General features: G+C 45.0%; 1 protein-coding gene across 8 annotated transcripts in view; it reads right to left on the bottom strand.

Moving 5' to 3' along the window:
* DZIP1L (DAZ interacting zinc finger protein 1 like) overlaps positions 1 to 21,853 on the bottom strand; it is a 71,900-nt gene that overhangs the window by 38,825 nt on the left and 11,222 nt on the right. For 5 of the 8 annotated variants that reach the window (XR_010139251.1, XM_063722222.1, XM_024245416.3 and 2 more), the window contains 8 exons: positions 20,605 to 21,186; positions 14,866 to 14,950; positions 11,985 to 12,106; positions 9,491 to 9,652; positions 5,479 to 5,607; positions 4,060 to 4,122; positions 2,676 to 2,816; positions 294 to 324 (listed from right to left, as the gene is read on the bottom strand). Coding sequence is in view for 7 of the 8 variants with exons in the window: in XM_063722222.1 (XP_063578292.1) it covers positions 294 to 324; positions 2,676 to 2,816; positions 4,060 to 4,122; positions 5,479 to 5,607; positions 9,491 to 9,652; positions 11,985 to 12,106; positions 14,866 to 14,950; positions 20,605 to 21,105 (1,234 nt within the window). In the remaining variant the exon portion in view is untranslated. Of the gene's footprint in view, positions 1 to 293; positions 325 to 2,675; positions 2,817 to 4,059; positions 4,123 to 5,478; positions 5,608 to 9,490; positions 9,653 to 10,743; positions 10,906 to 11,984; positions 12,107 to 14,865; positions 14,951 to 20,604; positions 21,187 to 21,853 lie in introns of all 8 variants that reach the window. The other 3 variants (XM_063722221.1, XM_063722223.1, XM_024245419.3) reach the window with 3 other exon arrangements.

The raw sequence follows: 21,853 nt of genomic DNA on the forward strand, positions 1-21,853 counted from the left end.
TTAGAAAAGCCTTCTCATGAAACCCCACTCCACCCATAACCACCCTCCTCCCCACTGCCTTCATCCCTCTACAGACAGGAGCAAGCCAGGCAAGAAGCCCTGCCAGCTGCATGGAAAGCCTTCAGCACAAACAGAGCTGCAGCCTGTGTGGCCCAGAAGCCTGACACTACATGTCCACAGGCTGCTGCCACCAATCCACCACCCGTGAATTGATTGGGGGAGAGGGAAAAGGAGGGAGAAAAGCCAGAGACAACAGTCAAGACTGCTACACACTGCCCTGTGTAGACACTTACCTTCCACCTTCCTGAGAGACAAGGACTGGATCTGCAAAGAGGTGGAATAGAGCGGGTTACAACCAGCAGAGATCGTTGTGAGAACTCTGCTTTGAGCAATGTGTCTGCCTAGCACAGTGAGGAAGGGATGGCTACTGATTCCATGCCTCGCATTGGGAACTGGAAGGAGCTCAGATGCACCACCCCAGCCCCCTGACACATCTCTGGGGTCCGTGTGTGAAAGGGAATGGCAGCATGCTCCATTTTCCAAGGTGGGGAGGCAAGAATGTCCCCTCTTCAAAGAAGAATTATGGCTCGAGGGCAGGAGCCCCATAGAAACAGAGTGGGACAGGCACACAGTTGTTCCTATTGGTATAATTCATGGAAAACAGCCAGGGCAAGGGAGACGCTCCCTCCCACAATGTGGGCGTCTGAGCAGAGCACTCCCTGGGAGGAAAGAGTCAGACACATTCCCGGACAGGAGGCCAGATGTAGACATTCACTGAACTGTCTGCTCAACCCCCCTGCTCCAAGAAGTTCCTGTTCCTTCCCCCTTCATTGCGGCAGGCAGGACAGCCACAGGTGAACAATGAGACTTCACACCACAGCCGGAGCCAACATCCAAGTTTAGGCAGAGAGCTCTGGACTGGTAATGAATGATGTCAAAACTGCTGGCAGCCACTTGTTTGTGGTTTTCTTGGTTCGTATATTTGTTTGTTTTACCACATAAAACAGATAAGCAGCAGAAGCTGATCTTCAGGGTAAAAGGAAAAAATAAAGCAGTTATAGAGAAAGGAACAGAGACACACAGAAGAGGAAAACTGATGACCGCATTCATGTCTCTGATTTCAGTTTACTCCCAGACTCAGCTGCTCCCTGCCGTGAGCTCTGTGAGATGCTCCATCTACCCTCACGACAAACACCCTCTTCTGCTTAAGCTTGGGTTGCTTTTTATTACCTGCAGTGGCACATGCTGACATATGACTCATCCAGTGTCCATTGCCCACTGCTGTCTCCTTTGCCTACCTCTATTCCAAACTGCAAAACTAGTTGTTTACTTTCCCAGCCTTTTTTGCAGCTGTAGTTTCCCATGTGACACAGCTTTAACCAATAACACAGATAAGCACAAGTCTTGGGAAGGGACTTTTTCATCAACTTCTTCTGCCAATTATGGTTGTATGGTTGGGGCTACAGTAGTCTGCTTGCAACTATGAAAGTGAAGCGGGAAACAAAAGTCATCACACTGAAGATGATAAAAAGAAAAACACAGTCTGGATTCACAATGGCATACTACTGCTGCTAACCAAGCCCAGCAACTGTCACCTCTCTTGCTGTGAAAATAAAAATAATAGCCCCTATTAGCCTATTCTGTTATCTTTAGCCAATAGGTTCCTAACTGAATCATTTGCAAACAAGAGTTCTGAGTAACATACAGGACATTACAGCCAGCAGGGAACATTGTGGAAACTCTGCTGTGGTTTCCTCCTTAGGAAACCTCCAGACTAGAACTCAGTGCAGAGCTGAGTGTTTTGGGGGGAAACTGAAAAGTAGCAAGACAGTGGGGTAGTTACGTCACCTGGGTGAAATGTGGTTAGGTGTGTGGGAAAGCACAAATAGTAAGGGGTGCAGGAACAAGAGGCCGAGACTAGACAGTAACAGTGGGTGCTCAGCCCAGGGAAGTTGTGTGGAACCTGGTCCATAAGGTTGGTGGCAGCAGAGGAAGATACAGATTTTCCACAGACCTGGGGCTCGGGAGGGGGAGCTCAGCATGGACTGGGCAGAGAATTGTCAGCAATAGGTAAAGAGTCACAGGGGCCAGCTTTAGGAGAAAGGTGCTAAGTGAGTGCCTTTTCATCACACTGCTTTATCTCTCACCTCATCAGAGGCTGTTCATTTATGAAAAAGGTACTGGTTAAGGAATTCTGCCTAAGAGTACTGTGTAAAAAACACAAGCTTTGCGTCCTTCCTGCCTGGCCGGGGTTGAATCTCATCACTTACAGAGTGCCCCATGAGGACTTGAGAGAGGCACTTCCCTTCTCCAGCATATTTCACCATCTGTCAAATGAAGATGGGGAGAAGGGGATGCCTACCTTGAAGGATAGTAGTGAGGCTTAAATGAGGTAATAAGCAAAGTATCAGTGAGGTGCTGAGCATTTTATATGGTCTCTGCTGTTAGAGTGGCCCCATCTGCCAGCAGCCCCTAAGGAGATGGCACATCTTCAGCCCGGAAGGAGGCAGCTACAGCCTTATCATTTTGTGCCCTTCATGCCAGAGGACTCCTCTCTCCTTAAGGAGTCTGAGTGGTAAGACTAGCACTGATGAGCCCAGAAGAATCCAATGAGATCCTCACAGGAAAGAGGCCCAGGGACACCAAGGCCTGGCTGAAAGGAACGGCAGACCTACCATCTCCTCCTGGGAGGCAATGATCCTAGCTTGTTCCTGCAGCTGGGCATGGAGGGCGCTGATCTGGCACTGGGACTGGGCAGCTGCCTTCTTCTGATCCTGAGACAGGGAGGCCTGGAGCCTCTGGTTCTCCTCCTGTAGCTGGCAGGCACAAGATGGCTGGTCAGTCAAATGTCTGCAGGGACATCTGAGTGCCCGGTGTCTGCAGGCTCAGCACCTGTAGGCAAGTGCCGGGCAAGCACAGTAAAGGATTTTGAGACCTGGACAGGCTTTCTAACAAGACTACCTTCTCCCAGTCTGGGGACATTTTTGTGCTGTGCCTGAGAAGAAGTAAGAATGGAATGCATGCCTTTAAGACCAGGAGAGAAAGGGCTGTCTGTCAGGTGTAGCCACCCATTGAGGAACAGTCAGATAAATTAAAACCATTTGAAAATCATCAAATGGATGTTTTTAGGTGAAAACAAGAGGTGAAGAAAACAAGTTAACATGCTACTTCTGATGTAATAGCAGAAATAAAGTGAAAATATTTATTAATATTTGCATAAATAAACTTTAGAAGAATACAAAAGAAAGCCATAAAAGTCACCTGAGCAGTAGGTGTTGGAGACAGGTAGATGGGGACAGGTGGGAGTGAGACTCTATTCAGTGTATCTTAATATATTCCTCCTGTTTTTGGAACAAATGTGAATGTATTTCTCATTTGAAAATGCTTCAGATAAAACAAAACCATCACATGTGAGTGATCGTGCTTCCCTACACCGGAGTGAGGAGCATCTACCATGGACCAGACTGATCTAAGCCCTTTCATCTTCTGAGCTTTTTGCAGGCGGAACCTGGGGCTCTTACAAACCCCAGCTTCCTCTTCAACTTGCCTCCTGCTCAGGACATTTTTACAGAAGCTGTCTGCTCTGCCCTGAGGCCCGTTGCTCCCTGTTCACTGTTCTCAGCATCTAAGTCCTTCCCTTTGGACTCCTGCTGAACTATCACTGAGGCCCACAGCCGCCTGGTTCTCTCCTAGGGTGGGGGAATTTCAAAGAAGAGCCCAAACATGAAACGACCAGGCGATTCATCTGAGGTTTATAGAACAACCCTCCCTGGAGGGCCTAAAGGGGTCACTGCAAAGAAGATCACAGAACAAAGGATGTGTTCGATTCAGAGGAGAAGGCCTGGAGGCCCCTGATCCTGGACAGGGAAGCTGCTGGCTAGACAGCTCACCCCTTCTGTGTACTGATGGGGACAGTAGTCAGGAGCAATATCTGCAGCATCTGCCAACCAGTTCCAGGTGAGATAGGGGAGATGGTGGGTAAGGGCGCATGGAGAATGCTGAATTCTGAGAGGAGGTCACAGGAAACCAAGCTCCCCGAGACCACCCAACAAAAGCTACCTCTCTCTTCTCAGCCATGTGCTCTTCATGCAGTTCCTTCACTTTTCTTTTCCACTCCGTTTTCTGAAAAAGATTAAAGGCTTACCAAATGGGCCCTTGCAGGTATTAAAACATGTTATAAAGCTACAGGAAGTTAAAAGTATTGGCTCATGAGTAGGCAGACAGAGTAGTGGAATAGAATAGAAAATCCAGACAAAGATGGAAATACATAGAAACTAAGTATGAGGAGAGGGAGATGGATTATTGACTAACGGTGTTGGAACAAATGGCTAGCTACCTGAGAAAAAATAGGAACTTTGATTCTTATTACACATCTTAAAGCAAAATAAATTGTAGGTGGGTCAAAGATTTAACACAAAAAACAAGGCCATAAAAGTACTAAAAGAAAACACAGGGAATGTTGTCTTTTTAAATCTCAGAGTGGGGAAGGCCATAAAGAAAATATGAATAATTGGATAATTTTGACTACATAAACATTAATTCATTATTGTATGGCCAAACCATAATAAACAAAATTGAAGGACCAACAGAATACTGGGGAAAATAACCACAACTAGAACAACAAAGGGCTGAGTTAATTTCCATACATTATACGAACTCACAAATTGATAGGGGAAATATCAATAATAGAAAAGTAGGCAAAGAATGTGAACAGAGTTCTCGGGAAAAGAATGGCCTCTTTATAATGTGAAACCTGTCAAACATCAATCGGCAGAAACACCTTACTGCTGATTGTTAGATAGACTTTACATTTTTTCTCAAGAATCTTGGACAGCAGAAAGAGATGCACAACATGACTTAACGCCTGTACCAACTACCCTTCTTTGCCAGGGAATTATCAGTGATACAGACCATTTTATAACCAGACTGCAGTAAAATTCATCCAGGGGTGGCCAGAGCCACCTCCTACCAGCTGGTGAGAGCAGACTGTGCACAAGTCTTCCTGGCTCCATTCAGTCACCTCACATTGATAGCAGGAAATCGGCCATGCTGGGAGTATTTACACCACGGAAATTGGCAAATGCTACAAATTAAAGCTTTTTTAATTCCAGAGAGCTGGTTGCTAAACAACTACCATCACAACAATGGATGCATCCCAAATATCTTCAAACCCAAGAGACTGTCACAGTTTCTAAGAGTTGTTTCCAACTGGGTTAGAATCAGAATGGGGCAAAGGTGCCAAATAAGAGACAGAGTTGTATGTATTTTTTAAAAGATCTTAGGCAAATCTGACATTGCACACATACCACCAGCCTCACCTGAGAACCCTATTCTATGCTTTCATGTACTGGCAGAAGGTCTGAAAATATAGAACTTTGATGTCCTTCAACTTCTCTACATTCATAAATGAGAGAATATATGGAAGAGAAGATGGCTCTTGGCTTCCTCTGGGAAGAAAGGCATGGAGCATCAGCTCACCTGAATTTCTGTCTTCTCTCTCAGGGCCTGAAGCTCCCGTGCCTGCCGGAGCCACTCCTCTGACTCCTCATCTCGCAGTGATCCCAGGTTGGACTCCATCACACTGTGGGACTGCAGTGCCCGCAGTTTCTGAAAAGGCCAAGGCATAGTTTTATTCAGATGAAGATCTCATCATGATGTTGTCTTTTATACCCAGAACAGTGTCAGAGGGGCACGCCTTACCCAACTCATCCTCCCAACTCATCCTCACTAGATACCTACACGCCTACAGATATTCACACAAATCAGCATTCCCTTCACAAGGGCTCTCCTGGGGGCTCAGCCCTTGCATAGAAAAAGCAATTCCATGGAAGAACAAATTAAAGAGTGTAGTTTCCATTTCACTTAAATTCTGCTATACTCAAAATCCCGAGCTCTCCTGACTGCTGCCCCATTTCTTCCTCAGTCTGGAATACACTGATGAGAATGAGACTCTTAGAGCCTATGGGAGGGTCTCACCCCAGGCCACTCCCTGAGGACTCCTGCCTCTCGCCCTACAAAACATGCTGGCTGTCTCCAGAAAGGGCTTTGCACAGCTTGAAGTAGAGTCATCAATACCTGGTGATTCCTGGGCTAGCAGTGTGTGTGACCTGAAGGAAAAGGTACAGAAAATTGGATCAAAGAGAGGATGCCTTTCTACCCACCTTTATTTCTTATAATATATGACTGTCTAGTAACAATAGCAACATATTTCCATCTGTATGACTGTATAAAACTCATAAGCCCTATTAAGGCTTTAAGGAAGTAACTCCAAGTGCCTAAGTTTAACTTGGTATCATTCTTGCTAACACTTCTCAACTATTGCTAAACAATACTGGTTCCAAAGGTTAACAATTTCTAAACTCCCTGAATATTTTCAGAGTCAAATGCTTGATCAGATGTATGCACAACTCCCGGGTTCTAATGTGTCACTCCTGGTTTCCATATGCCGCTTATGACACATCACAGAGCTGACTTTCTTGGCATTACAAACCTTCGTGGTATTTTCATTTAGCTAGACACTCCTTTGGCATCTCAATTTACCCCAGGTCTAATCTAAAGTTCTCTCTTTAGTCAGGTAACGTAGCCAAAGTAAGCTCTCAGACTTCTGTATCAGGGAAAAAGTTTTGAGGAAAAAATATTTTCAATATACATATAGTTTTCATTGGCCTTCCTAACATCAGGGAGAATCATTTTTTGCATTTTGAAAATGGACGTCTTACAGTGTTTTTTTTACAATCATTCTAAATGGAATCTTGCTTGTTTTTACCCTTAAAATTTTTTAAAAATAAATTAGCAAAACGACTACCCAGCTATACTGAGAATTTGGTATCCAGTTTGATTCCTATACTTTAATAAAAGTAAAACAATAAAATATTGAAAGGAGACAGGGTGAGACACACAAACATACAAACACAATATAAGTAATCCTATAGGGGAAAGGTTTTTAAAAAAGAGTAAGATAGGCCAAGCGCAGTGACTCAAGCCTGTAATCCCAGCACACTGGGAGGCTGGGGTGGACAGATCACTTGAGCCCAGGAGGCCAGCCTGGGTAACATGGCGAAACCACATCTCTACAAAAAATACAAAAATTAGCTGGGTGTGGTGGCACATGCCTGTAGTCACAGCTACTCAGGAGGCTGAAGGAGGATCACTTGAGCCTGGGAGGTCAAGGCTGCAGTGAGCCGTGATTGTGCCACTGCCCTCGAGCCTGGGCAACAGGGTGAGAACCTGTCTTAAAACAATAAATAAATAAATAAATAAATAAAATTAAAAATTAAAAAAAAGATAGCATGTTCCAGTTTAGGAGAACATGATCCAAGTTAAAAAGGATATCATGGATGGTAAGGATTATGTCCTCATTCACCAAAACTCATAATTTTCTGACCAAAAGTAACCCTTTGACCCTTGAAGAGGCGGTTTCTGAACAACAACTTCAAATTCCTATCAATACCTATTTATCAAACGTCTAGTCAGCTAGCACTGTGTCGGGGAAGTGTGGGGGTCAGGAGATGTTTGCATACGCTTGGGAAGGATGGGTGTGGAGCCGTATATTAGGAGCATGAGGTCGATAGTGGAGCAGCATCTTCTCTTCCACAATCATCCCTGGCCCAGCTGGGAAGCATTTTGGATGGAAGGGCTTGCGTCATTTTAGGGAGCCCCCATCCCCACCCCAGTGCACACAGAGTTCTCGTTTCAACCCCTCCACCTTCCACCTTTGGCTTTCCATCTCAGACAGGGATGATGGAGCACCCAAGACTCCAGGCATATGACAATTTCCTTTTGAAAAAAATTTGCCTAGGTGCTTCTTTAGGTAAAACGTGGAATGATTGTGAAAAACGCTATTAGACAGTTCATTTTCAAAAACAAGATTCTCCTTGATCTAGGAGGACCAATGAGAGATAAATACATTTAAAAAATATTTTTCCTTGATACAGTTTTAGTCATACAGGTTTATATGGGAAGATATGGTCAAGGGATAACATTTTTTTTTTTTTTGAGAAGGAGTCTCACTCTGTCACCCAGGCTGGGGTGCAGTGGCGCGATCTCAGTTCACTGCAACCTCCACCTCCTGGGTTCAAGTGATTCTCCTACCTCAGCCTCCCAAGCAGCTGGGATTATAGGCACCTGCCACCACACCCAGCTAATTTTTGTATTTTTAGTACAGACGGGGTTTCGCCATGTTAGTCATGCTGAACCACCCACCTTGGCCTCCCAAAGTGCTGGGATTACAGGTGTGAGCCACTACGCCCAGCCCAGGGACAACTTTAATAATGTTATCCTGCATAAACTTGTTAGTATATCCAGTAGAAGAATAGGACCTTTGGAAATTAAAGAGCTGGGTTCAAATCCCAGCTCCATCTCTTCTTAGCTAAGTGACCTTGGGCAAGTTATACGGCCTCAATTTCTTCACCTATAAAGAAAGAATGATGGCCAGGCGCAGTGGCTCATGCCTGTAAATCCCAGCACTTTGGGAGGCCGAGGTGGGCGGATCACTTGAGGTCAGAAGTTCGAGACAAGCCTGATCAACATGGTGAAACCCCGTCTCTAGGAAAAATACAAAAATTAGCCAGGAACGGTGGCACACGCCTGTAATCCCAGCTACTCCGGAGGCTGAGGCACGAGAATCACTTGAATCCAGGAGACGGAGGTTGCGATGAGCCGACACCACGCCACTGCACTCCAGCCTGGGCGACAGAGCGAGAGAGTGAGAGCAAGAAAGGAAGGTGGGGGGAGGGAGGGAGGAAGGAAGAAACGAAGGGAGGGAGAGAGGGAGGGAGGCAGGAAGGAAGGAGAGGGAAAGAGAGAGAGAAAGAAATAAAATAGCTTTTCTAAAAAAAAAACTTTAAAAAGAAAGTACTAAACCAGTGATGCACCTATTCTGAGAATGTTATGGTTGATCGCTATGCAGATTAAAAGTTAGTATATATAAAGTATACTGCATGGGAGCTGGAAAATGGTAAATACAGTCACAAATGTTAGGTATTATGTGTGACCTCTGAAGACCCCAACAGAGTGTCTGGCATGTAACCAGGATTCAAGGAATATTTGTTGGGAGAAAAATGCATTCATTTAAATTTTGCCCCATTTCTTGTCCAGTGATGAAAGCCCCTTGCAAAAATAAGAATAATACCTAGAGATATTACTATATACCAGATACACTACTGATACTTTACTATATGCTGGATAATGTTACATACTGTATATGTACTAATTTAACCCTCTCAGCAGCCTATCTTACAGAAATAAAACTGAGGCATGAGGAGGTTAACTAACTCATTCAAGGTCTCACAGCCAGAATGTGACACAGCAGTGATTCAACCCCAAGGCGTCTGAAATCTGGGCCTCTAATATCAGGCCTCTGATAACTGGCCTCACAGTGTTTTAGCTTCCAACAGCAGATGAAATAAAACCAGTACAAACTAAGAAATAAATTTTGAGAATAAGCAGATTTCCAACAAAGAAACTTTGAAAAGCCTTTTATGTTGGGTACCTCTTCTAGTGTAGAGTTCTGCTTGGCGACATTTTTAAATTCATCCCAAAATAATTTTTTTAGTTTATCTATTTCCCCATAAAGTTTGGTCCACTCTTGTTCTTTCCATTTATCAAATTCTTTCTTAGCTTCTATTTCCCTCTGATGAATGAGCTCTGCTTCCTAAAAAGAAGAGCAAGAACAATATGATGATTAATTCCACATTACAGCAAATATTTACTAAGAACCTACTTAGGCCTCCTTGTCTATGCAAGTCACTATGGAGACCCAAAGAGCATTCATCCCACAGTTCCCATTGTTTGGACTTGGAAGGACCAGTCTAAGCCTACTAAGTCTACTACTTCTAAGCATCTTCAGAAGTAGTAGATTCCATCTCAAGAAACTACTTTATTTGCTCATCCGTAAGAAGCAACTCCTCAACCATTAGTTTTATCATGAGGTTGCAGCAATTCAGTCCCATCTTCAGGCTCCACTTCTAAGTCTAGTTCTCTTGCTATTTCCACCACATCTGCAGTGGCTTCCTCCACTGAAGTCTTGAATCCCTCAAAGTCATCCACAATGGCTAGAATCAATTTCATCCAAACTCCTCTTAATGTTAATATTTTGACCTCCTCCAAAGAATCACACATTTTCTTAATGGCATCCAGAATGGCAAATCCTTTCCAAAAGGTTTTCAATTTACTTTGCTCAGATCCATTAGAGGAATCACTATCTATGACAGCTATAACCTTACAAAATGTATTTCTTAAATAATAAAACTTGGAAGTCAAAATTACTCCTGATTCATGGGCTGCAGAATGGATACTGTGTTAACAGGCTTGAAAACAACACAAATCTCCTTGTACATCACCACCAGAGCTCTTAGGTGACCAGGAACATTGTCAATGAGCAGTAATTATTTTGAAAAGAATCTTTTTTTTAGCAGTAGATCTCAACAGTGGGCTTAAAATATTCAGTAAACCATAGCTGTGCTGTCATCCGGACTTTCTTGTTCCATTTTTAGAGCACATGTAGAGTAGAGCTAGCATAATTCTTAAGGGCCCTAGAATTTTCACAGTGGCAAATGAGCATTGGCTTCAACTTAAAGTCACCAGCTGTATTAGACCCTAACAAGAGAATCATCCTGTTCTTTGAAACTGTGAAGCCAGGCATTGACTTATCTCTAGCTATAAAAGTTCTAGATGGTTATTCCTATAGAAGGTTGTTTTTTCTACACTGAAAATCTGTTTAGTACAGTCACCTTCATCAATTACCTTAGCTAGATCTTCAAGATAACTTGCTGCAGCTTCTACATTAGCACTTGCTGCTTCACATTGCACTTTCATTGTTATGGAGATGGCTTCTTTCCTTAAACCTATGAACCAACCTCTTTCAGCTTTCAACTGTTCTTCTGCAGCTTCTTCACTTCTCTCAGCCTTCACAGAAGTGAAGAGAGTTAGGTCCTTGCTTTGGATTAGGCTTTGGCTTAAGGGAATTTTGTGGCTGGTTTGATCTTCTATCCAGACCACTAAAACTTTCTCCATCTCAGTAATAAGGCTGTTTCACTTTCTTATCATTCGTGTGGTCAGTGGAGTAGTGCTTTGAATTTCCTTCAAATTTCCTTTGTATTCATAACTTGGCTGTTTGGCATAAGAGGCCTGCCTCTCAGCCCATCTCAGCTTTCGACATGCCTTCGTCACTAAACTTAATCATTTCTACCTTTTGATTTAAAGTGAGAGATGTTTAAGTTTGCCATCTTATATGGATAGTTTGTGGCACCCCAAAACAATTACAATAGTAACATCAAAGATCATTGATCACAGATCACCATAACAGATATAATAATAATGAAAAAGTTTGAAATATTATGAGAATTACCAAAATGTGACACATAGACATGAAGTGAGCATATGCTGTTGGAAAATGACGCTGATAAACTTGCTCAACACAGGGTTGGCACAAACCTTCAATGTGCAAACAATACAATGTCTGTGAAACACACAAAACACACAAAAAATGAAGTACGCCTGTATTTGTCACAATACCAACTATGCAGCTGGTGCTCAATAAATGCATGCTGAGGGGATGAATAATGAAGGGATGAGCAGGGCAACTTCATGTATTTTCATTCTACAAACATAAACTGAGCATTTTCTCTGGGCTGGGTTCTGGAGCTTTCAGAATCAAACCCAGTCTTTGTCCTCAAAAAGTTAACTAACAGCATTGTGTACGAAGCTAAAATTCAGGTTCAAATGTCCTCAGAGGGTGCTGACTAATGCAGGAAACTGCATCTCTCTGCTCTACTTTTGTCCACATAAGTCTGGCAAAAACAATTCAATTTTCCTTTCCAGCCTACCTAAAATCATTTGCCATGTCCAAGAAGGCACTATCCCAGCTCTGACTCCCAGCTCTGGGAAACCAGCTGGAATTTTTGCCCTGTGGGATTCATGTGCATCAAGGGTCTCCTGGGTAGTCCATGACCCAAGTGTCCCTGATGTTTTCTCTCCCTGCCCACCTGGAGCTGCCGCTGCCTCTCCGCCTCCCTCTGGGCTTCCAGCTCCCCTTGGGTCCACTTTAGCTTGGCCCGTAGCTCTTCTAACACCTCTTCCACTGGCTGTTCCTGTTTCTTCTGTTTTCCTGTGGGGTCCATGCAAAGACAGGTGACCAGCTGAAGTCCAAACATCAAGGGAGTGTAGTTTCTCACCTCGTCTATCAGCCATACCTCGGTCTCAAACCAGCTTCGCTACTTAGTACATTGACATTGGGCAAAGAACATAACCTCCCTGTCCCTCTGTTTCCCCAAACTGGAAAATAGAGATAACAATAGCACCTAACTCAGAGGGCCGCTGTGAGGATGAAATGTGAGAATGCAAAGTGCTTAGCATAGTGTCTGGCACGACAGCTCAAAAAATGTGAATTATTATTGTACTGTCACTTAAAATAAGTATTTTGACAGTACTGACACATGGAAATAGAAATTTAAAATTACTATAGTAACTGAAGCAGAATATCAAATAGCATGTACACCAATTATCAATACAAAGAACATATCCATGTATCCTGACAGTAATCAGAGAGAATTTCAAAGTAATAAAAATCACTGTAGTTTTAAGTTCACTTTTTTCAATAATATAAGCGTATAGTTGTAAATTTCAGGCCAGGCGCGGTGGCTCATGCCTGTAATCCCAGCACTTTGGGAGGCCAAGGCAGGTTGATCACTAGGTCAGGAGTTCGAGACCAGCCTGACCAACATGGTAAAACCCCGCCTCTACTAAAAATACAAAAAAAATTAGCCGGGTGTGGTGGCGGGTGCCTATAATCCCAGCTACTCAGGAGGCTGAGGCAGAAGAATCGCTTGAACCCAGGAGGCGGAGGTTGCAGTGAGCCGAGATCGCACCACTGCACTCCAGCCTGGGAGACAGAGCAAGACTCCATCTCAATTTCAAATGGGAAAAAAGCAGCATGTATTGTAAAGAACCAAAGCTCCTCTAAGTGTATACTTTAAATTGTTTAAGTGAACAAAAAGATTCAGAATGAATTATAAAAAACATCCTAACTAAACCACACACTGATGATAAAGCAAGAGTTAAGGGTCAAAAAAGAATACAATTATTCTTGAACATTTGTTACTTTTTAAAGCATATTTAGTGATTACTAGATAAATCATACTGTTATTAAAATTCTAAGCCTTTTCTTTGAAAAGAGATGTGGCTTTTCTCAGGTTGGACATTTTACAAACAAGCAATTTTTAGTTGCAGTAGAAATTAATTTGGCTTAATAACATGATTTGAGGCAACTGCGGAATAGGAGAGCTGGGCATCTGGGAAGTCAGCTGCCTGCGAATAAAGAGGCCATGACCATTAATACAGCAAAAGTGATCTTAAGAACACATCTCTCTCTGCTTACAGCACTTTAAGGAAATAAGAGATATGCTCAAAGATCTGCATGCAAGAATATCAATCATCATGTGATTTATAATAAATAAATGTTGGGGTAAGCCATATATTCAACAGGAGGAAATTGTGAAATAAATTATGACAGCCACTTAATGAAATACTATTCAGCCATTAAAAAAAAATCACATTTTCAAAGATAATTTAATGACATTGGAAAATAAGACATATTCTTAAATGAAAATAAGCAATAGTCAAAGCGCACACTATATGATTATATATGTCTACAGAAAAAAAATGACAGAGAATACACCAAAATATTAACTGCTGGTGATACTATCCATGGTTTTTATTTTCTCTTTTCTACTTTCCTATATTTAAATTTTCTATACCAGAGACATATTTTTATTCAAAAAAATTTAAGTCATGGAAAATCTATTTTTCCTTAGCCTCCAATGCAGTACTAAGAAGAATTAGATATGCACTAAATACATAGTTTTAGGTAAGTGGTAGTTTTTTTTTATGAAAAGAGAATTTGAATGATGGAAAATAGGAGGGAAAGTTTTACTTAATGGCATTTTTACGTCTATATTTTGTGTTTTAACAAATATTTCTTGTTGAACCTCAAACAGTGAATATAGGTTGAGTGCAGTGGCTCATGCCTGTAATCTCAGCACTTTGGGAGGCCAAAGCAGGCAGATCACTTGAGCCCAGGAATTTGAGACCAGACTGGCCAACATAGTGAGACCTCATCTCTACGAAAAATTTTTTAAATTAGCCAGGTATGGTGGTGCGTGCCTGTAGTCCCAGCTACTCAGGAGGCTGAGGTATGGGGATTGCTTGAGCCCAGGAGGTGGCGGCTGCAATGGAGCTGAGATCAAGCCACTGCACTCCACCCTGGGTGACAGAGTGAGACTCTGTCTAAAAAAAAAAAAGAAAAGAAAAGAAAAGTGAATGTAAAATATGCAAATCTCTTTATGGGGAAAACATACAACCTTGCTCCTCATTTTGGAATCTGAAATTGTAAAATTAAAGTGATTAGATCATGATAAGCTCAAGTATGTAGAAAAGTCAAAGAACTGGTCTGACTGCCCATTCACCCCATTCAGGCTTATTCATGGCTGGCATCAGGGAATTGCAGATTCGCAGAAGGCTGGAAGGTAAGAGCCCTTCAAAGTCACTCCATCTGACTGCCCCATTCACAGTGAAAGCCACTGAGACACAAAGGGGAAAGCATGGACCGAGGTTACATAATAAATAGCAACAGAGCTAAGAGTAAAATCTACCTGTCTGACTCCCAGCCCTTCTTTACATATGGGGTCGGAAACCCTTCCAACCCATGTGGGCTCCCCCGGTGGTGGATGGTGGGATCATCCCATCCCCAATTGGACAGTGAGGTTCTGAGAGCAGTTTTGGGTGGTATAGGTGGTCGCCACCCACTGAATACCAGCCCCAGCCCCTTCTGCAGTCCCAGAAGGGGCCCGGGCTGCTGTCTGGACTCACCACCTTCTGCCACGCCTGCATGCCTGCGCTGGATGTGGCCCCGGAGAAAGGTGGCATTCATGAATGTCTTGTCACACAGGTGGCACTATACAGAGAGGAAGCAATGGGGAGTATAAGATTAGGTCACCTGAGTCAGCCTGGGATTTTCCCTATATCAAAGCCCCCCATCCCCTTGGGACTCCTGGGCTGCTTCAGAAATAAAGAATTTAATTTACTGAGCAAGGCAATGATGTCAACCCATGCTGCCCACTAGGATCACCTGGAGAGCTTTAAAATACTACCAGTGTCCCGGGAAACTGTGAACAGTGACTGGATATTCGATGATACTAAGGAATTTCTGTTGCTTTTTCAGAGTGTGATGATGGTGTTTGTCTATGTTCAAAAGTCAGAGTCTTTCTCCTTTAGAGATACAAATACAGATATTGAAATAGTACAAATAAAATCATATTACTAATATGCTTCAAAATAATCCAGAAGTGGGGGGAAGTGGGCAGGGAAGAGATGCAACAATACTGCCCATGGGTTGACAGTGCGTAGATAAAGGTTCATTATATTATTCTCTCTACTATTGTACATGTTTGAAATTTTCCATAGTAAAAAGTTTTTAAAATATGCCAATGTCTAGGTCCCATCCCAGGATAGAGAACCACCAGAGGCAGAGGTTAGCAAATAAACAGCATCTGTAATTCCACATCCCTCTCCTAAGACATTTCAGACATAAGCAACCTATCACATCGTCTTCTCACTGTAAAATTTCAGAATTCTTCTCAACACAGCTTTGGAGGCTGCCATTGTTAGTTAATCCATAGGCAGATTATTTGCTATCTTTGCAGACAATTGTGACAGGAATTGCCAGTTGTCCCCCAATACCCATTTTCCCTTTCTTCCTTGGTAATAGTAAGTCTGTGGCCAATGAGAATAAACACTCTATGTCCCAACCTTCCTAGCAACCAGGTGTGTCCACAGGACTTACTACTAAAAGGGTTCCGACCCTTTTAATCATAAACATCATATCAATTATATCAATTTGTTATCAATTAATAATATATCACAACAATTCCTTCTGTCCCACTGTGATATTGTGATATAATAAGAATGTAGGCTGGGCACAGTGGCTCACACTTAAAATCCTAGAACTTTGGGAGGCTGAGGTGGGAGGATCACTTGAGCCCAGGAGTTCGAGACCAGCCTGGGCAACCTGGAGAAACCCTGTCTCTAAAAAAATTAGACAAACATGGTGGTAGGTGCCTGGAGTCCTAACTACTCAGGAGGCTGAGGTGGGAGGATCACCTGAGCCTGGGAGGTTAAGGCTGTGGTGAGCCATGATCAGACTGCAGCCTGGGTGACACAGTGAGACCCTGTCTCAAAAAAAAAAAAAAAAAAAAAAAAGAATGTAAATTTGGTCTTTGGTCTTTGTTCCTAGTTTCTGGCAGGGAGCTCCTAAAACACTTACAACAAGCTTGTTCAACCTGCAGCCCATAGGCCACACGTGGCCCAGAACAGCTTTGAATGCGGCCCAACACAAATTTGTAAACTTTCTTAAAACATCATGAGTTTTTTTAGGAATTTTTTTTTTTAGCTCATCAGCTATCATTAATGTTAGTGTATTTTATGTATGGCCCAAGACAATTCTTCTTCTTCCAATGTGGCCCAAGGAAGCCAAAAGATTGGACACCCCTGACTTACAATCTTCAGAGCGATAAGGGCAGTAAAGCATCTTTTGTAATAACATTTGGTCTTAGTCCCCAGTTCATGACACAAGAGATTCTGAGATCCTTGGAATCTCCAGAGTAATAAGAGCGTCTACTATTGTTTGAATGTTTGTCCCTTCCAAATCTCATGTTGAAATTTAATCTCCAGTGTGGCAGTGTTGAGAGGTGGGGCCCAGTGGGAGGTATCTGGGTCATGGGGCAGATCCCTCATATACAGATTAATGCCCTCCGTTGGGGGTGAGGGAGTTCTCATTCTTGTTAGTTTGACAGAGCTGGTTGTTAGAAAGAGCCTGACATCCGTCTCCCCTTACTTCCTCTCTTGCCATGGGCTCTGGACAGGCCAGCTCCCCTTCACCTTCCACCAGGAGTGAAAGCAGCCAGAGGCCTTCATCAGGTGCCCAGTCTTGAACCTTCCAGCCAGCAGAACTGTGAGTCAAATAACCTCTATTCTTTATAAATTATCCAGCTTTGGGTATTCCTTTATTGCAACACTAAACTTACTAAGACAGTGTTTTTTGTATGCTAATGAAAGGACTGGTGGCTGGGCACCTTCTGCCCCACCCCACAAATGACTTTCTGGTGACCAATCCCCATCCTTTTTTTTTTTTTGGCTCATCAGCTCTCATTACGATAAAGATGCCGGGCTCAGGTAATCCTCCCAGGATGGGGGTTGGTCACCAGAAAGACCAAGGCATGGGTAGAGGGTTGGAACTTTCAGCCCCACTCTCCAGCCTCCAGGAAGGGAAGAGGGGCTGGACTACTAAGCAATGGCCAATGATTTAATCAATTATGCATGCTTGGTGGAATCTCCATAAAACCCCTAAATGATGAGATTTAGAGAGTTTCCAGATTGGTAAACACTAAGGTGCTAGGAGACGGCACACCCAGAAAGGGCAGGGAAGTTCCGAGTCCCTTCTCCCATACTTTGTCCTCTCTTGTCCTCAAGTACATCTCTTCCATTTGACTATTCTGACTTCTATCCTTATAATAAACTAGTAATAAAGTGTCTTCTTCCTGAGTTCTGTGAGCCATTCTAGCAAATTATTGAACCTCAAGATGGAGTTATGGGAACTCTCAATTTGTAGCCAGTTAGTCAGAAGTACAGGAGGCACAGGTCTCTGAAGTGGGGCCAGTCTTGTGGGACTGATCCCTTAACTCATGGGATCTGATGCTAACTCCAGGTAGACAGCATCAGAATTGAATTGAAGGGCACCCAGTTGGCATTGGAGAATTGGCTGGTGTGAGGAAGAAAAACACACATTTGGTGTCAGAAGTGTTATAAGCAGAAACAGGTAACCCATCCATCCACAAACTATGATTGTCTTAAAACCTGAACCAGCATGATTTGTGCCCACATCCTCAGATCGTGGCACAGGGCCTAGCCACCATGACAATTTTTATTAAAGGGCAAATGTCCCTAATCCATACTTTCATGGAGACACATTCAAATGCTCCATGCTGCTTTGGGAAATGAACTGTCACTTGGTTGAATAATGGAGTCAGTATTCCAGAATAGGCCTGGCTCCACCAATCCCTTGTCACACGTAGATTCAACACATATGCACATACAAACCCTTCACACACACCTTTACACAACACACTCCTCTACATACACATACAAATCCTCCATCATACATAAATATGCACGCACTCACACCCTCTATAAATACACCCTTAGACACATATATATCCTTCTTTTACATACACATCCTTACACACACTCTCCATAAGTACAAACACACACTCTTACACACATATATACCCTTCATTCATTCACACACACACAAACACTATGTATTTTTTTTTTTTTTTTTTTTGGCAGAGATAGCTGAGGTTTTATTTTGGACAAAAAAAAAGCAATTGAATTGTTTTGTAGCTGGAGGCATGGGCAAGGGGGGGGTCCCTACGCAGTAAACTACCCCGCAGGTGGGTTGAGGGCTAGGGCTGAGCCTCAGGTGGGTCTCCCGTTCCCTGTGCTACCCTGCGCAGCAGCCTCCCACCCTGGGCTCTGGGACAGCCACAGGAGGGGCAGGCTGGGAGGGGCTGCCACAGCTGTTCACTTGGGCAGGATGTCAGAGGACTCGGACACCAGCTTCCCACCGCAAGCCTCCATCGTCTTCACAACCACAGTGGCCCTGGTGGAGCTGGTGCGGCTGAAGGAGCTGGAGCCTGCGCCAGAGCCAAAGCTGGAGCCCAGGCCGTAGGTGAGGCCAGGGCTTGTGAGGCCCCCATAGGCCGAGCTCAGACCACCTGCATAGCCGCTGGTGGTCTTTGTATGGATACTCGTGTTCTGCATCTCAGACTCCAGCCGGCTCTCCTCGCCCTCCAGCAGTTTCCTATAGGTGGCGATCTTGATGTCCAGGGCCATCTTGACATTCATCAGCTGCTGGTACTCACGCAGCTGCTGCTCCATGTCCTGCTTGGCCCGCTGCAGGGCGGCCTCCAGCTCAGACAGCTTGGCGTTGGCATCCTTAATCGCCAGCTCCCCACGTTGCTCGGCATCTGCGATGCCCTCTGGCCTTTAAGGCCCTCAATCTCAGCCTGGAGCCGGCTGATGTTCTGGTTCATCTCTGAGATCTGTCTTTGTATGCTGCAGGTCATCTCTGTGCTTCCCAGCCAGCATCTGCAGCTCCTCATACTTGATCTGGTACATGCTCTCAGCCTCAGCCCAGCTGCGGTTGGCGATCTCCTTGTACTGTGCCTTGACCTCAGCGATGATGCTGTCCATGTCCAGGGAGCGACTGTTGTCCATGGACAGCACCATAGGCATGTCCGAGATCTGAGACTGCAACTCCCGGATCTCCTCTTCATACAGCTGCCTGAGGAGGTTGATCTCGTCAGTCAGCCCTTCCAGGCGAGACTCCAGCTCTACCTTATTCATGTAAGCTTCATCCACATCCTTCTTGATGAAGGCAAATTCATTCTCCATCTCTGTATGCTTATTGATCTCATCCTCATACTTGTTCTCGAAGTCCTCCACCCAGCCCCTGCATGTTGCCAAGCTCTGCCTTCAGCTTCAGCTTCTCCTGGTCCAGAGTCTCCAGCTGCTGCCTAAGGTTGTTGATGTAGCTCTGAACATGTTGTCCATGTTAACTCTGAGCCGTCTTCTGCTGCTGCAGGAGGCTCCAGTTGGTCTCCAGCATCTTGTTCTGCTGCTCCAGGAACCATACCCTGTCTATGAAGGAGGCAAACTTGTTGTTGAGGGTCTTGATCTGCTCCTTCTCCTGGGTGCACATGGCCTGGATGTTGGGGTCCACCTCCACATTAAGGGGGCTCAGCAGGCTCTGGTTGACCGTGATGGTGGTGATGCCTCCCATGCCACTGGCCCCACCATAGCCTCCGCCCAGGTTACCCCGGAAGCTGTTGCTGCCCACTCAGGAGAAGCTCGAGGAGCTGATGCGGGCACTGGGCCCACTCATGTAGGAGCAGCTGCTGAAGGCCCGGGGGCCAGAGGTGGGCACCTTGTAGGACTTCTGGGTCACCCTGATGAACATGGTGGAAGAAGGAGTGGAGGCAGGTGGGCTGAACCAGGCGGAGATTCCAGAAGGAGCAGAGAAGCTGCTTCTTGGTCACAAACACTATTAATACACCTTTTTATACATGCTGCAGAGTTGTATCTTTTATAATATAGTACGAGCACACATTACATACCACACACCCTACATACACACACAGGTACCCTTCAAGTATTCACACACACACACATTAAACACATACATATATTCACACCGTTTATAAACACACACACTCTCCATACATTCATGCATATACATACACTAGACATGCACCCTCTCCATAAAAACACACACCTCCCACACATGTACAATCTACACACACACTGTATAACCTAATGAGACACGCCCAGGCTCTCTGGCCACGAGCAGCATCTCTGAAATCTGCTCCTAACCAGTGAGAACAGCCCCCCAGCAGCCTTATGGCCCCAGCAGTGCTGCCCAGTGGCAACAGTTGCCCCAGTGGCTGGGACACACAGCCCTCCCACTCGCCCTGCCTGATGGAGATTCCTCACCGTGTGGTAGCTGTGGGTGCCTGTCTGCATTAGCAGCTGCTGCAGGGTGCTGATCATCTTGCGACGCCGGCGGCTCTCCTCCCGCACACCCTTGAGCTCGTCAGCCTGGCGGCCCAGCTCCTGCTGACCACGCTGCTGCTGGCCCAGGCTGGTCTGCAGCCGTGCCTCCAGCTGGGCAATGCTGGCACTCAGGCAATCCTGGCAGTGCAGCAGGTACTCAATGATGAGCTGCGCCAGGCGCAGCACCTTGAGCAGTGCCGGGTCCACAGGCTGCCCACAGCGGCTGCACACCTCCCGGTCCAAGTTGCAGAAGGTGATGCCAGCAATGTTCTCCTGCAGTGTGGCCACATCCAGCTCCCGGGCCACGCGGTCTACATCCAGGGTGCTAATGCGTCTCCAGTCCATGCTATCATGGCGAGGCTGAAACTTGAAGGTGGGGAACGTGTAGGCCCCAAAGAGGGGGCCACTGAGGCCCTCAGCAGTGGCAGCTTGGGACTGCATGGGCAGAGGAAGCCCTGAGCCGACCACCAGAGGAGGGTGGCACCAAGGCCACGGCAGTAGACCAAGGAGCTGAGAGAAGGCCTGGAAAATGAGAAGAGAGTCCAAGTTAGGTGAGGTGTGTGTGGCTGCACCTACTCTATATCTGGCCAGCAAGGGCCTAAGCGGGGCAAAGTGAGGTGTCTGTGCAGCAGCTGTACCATTCATGGTGTGTGCTGATGTGGCCGGAGCTGTGGAAAGAAAACATGGGCTTCGCAATCACACAGATGTGGATTTGAATGCTCTGCCTTGGGCAAGTCCCTGCACATCTTTAAGCCTCCTGTGTCTAAGGAGGAACATGGGGCCCACTGTGCAGGCCTGTGGTGAGGAATGAGGCAAGTGAAGCACCCAGCCTAGTGCCTGGCACATTGCAGGTCCTCAGTGAGCCCCCTCTGCAAAGCCCACCTCCACTGCAGGAGTGCCTGGCAAAGGCCTTTGTCAGCAGGTGGCTATCAAATTTAGAAATGGGTCCTTCTGCAACCCTATTTTTATCTCAGGATAAAGTCCAACAACTTGCTGTGAGTGACCAAGGTTCCTAATGTCTACACTGTCTTCTCTTTCTCCTATAACTACAGGATTCTAGTGGAACACGAGTGAACTACCTTTCCCAGCTTCTCCAGCAATAACGTGTGATCATATGACTAAGTTCTCTCTCCTGGAATGTGAGTGAAATGATGTCCACTCCTGTCAGGAGGGGCTTAAGAGAGTCTCT

Source organism: Pongo abelii, chromosome 2, assembly GCF_028885655.2.
Source record: "Pongo abelii isolate AG06213 chromosome 2, NHGRI_mPonAbe1-v2.0_pri, whole genome shotgun sequence".
NCBI classification, from domain to species: domain Eukaryota; kingdom Metazoa; phylum Chordata; class Mammalia; order Primates; family Hominidae; genus Pongo; species Pongo abelii.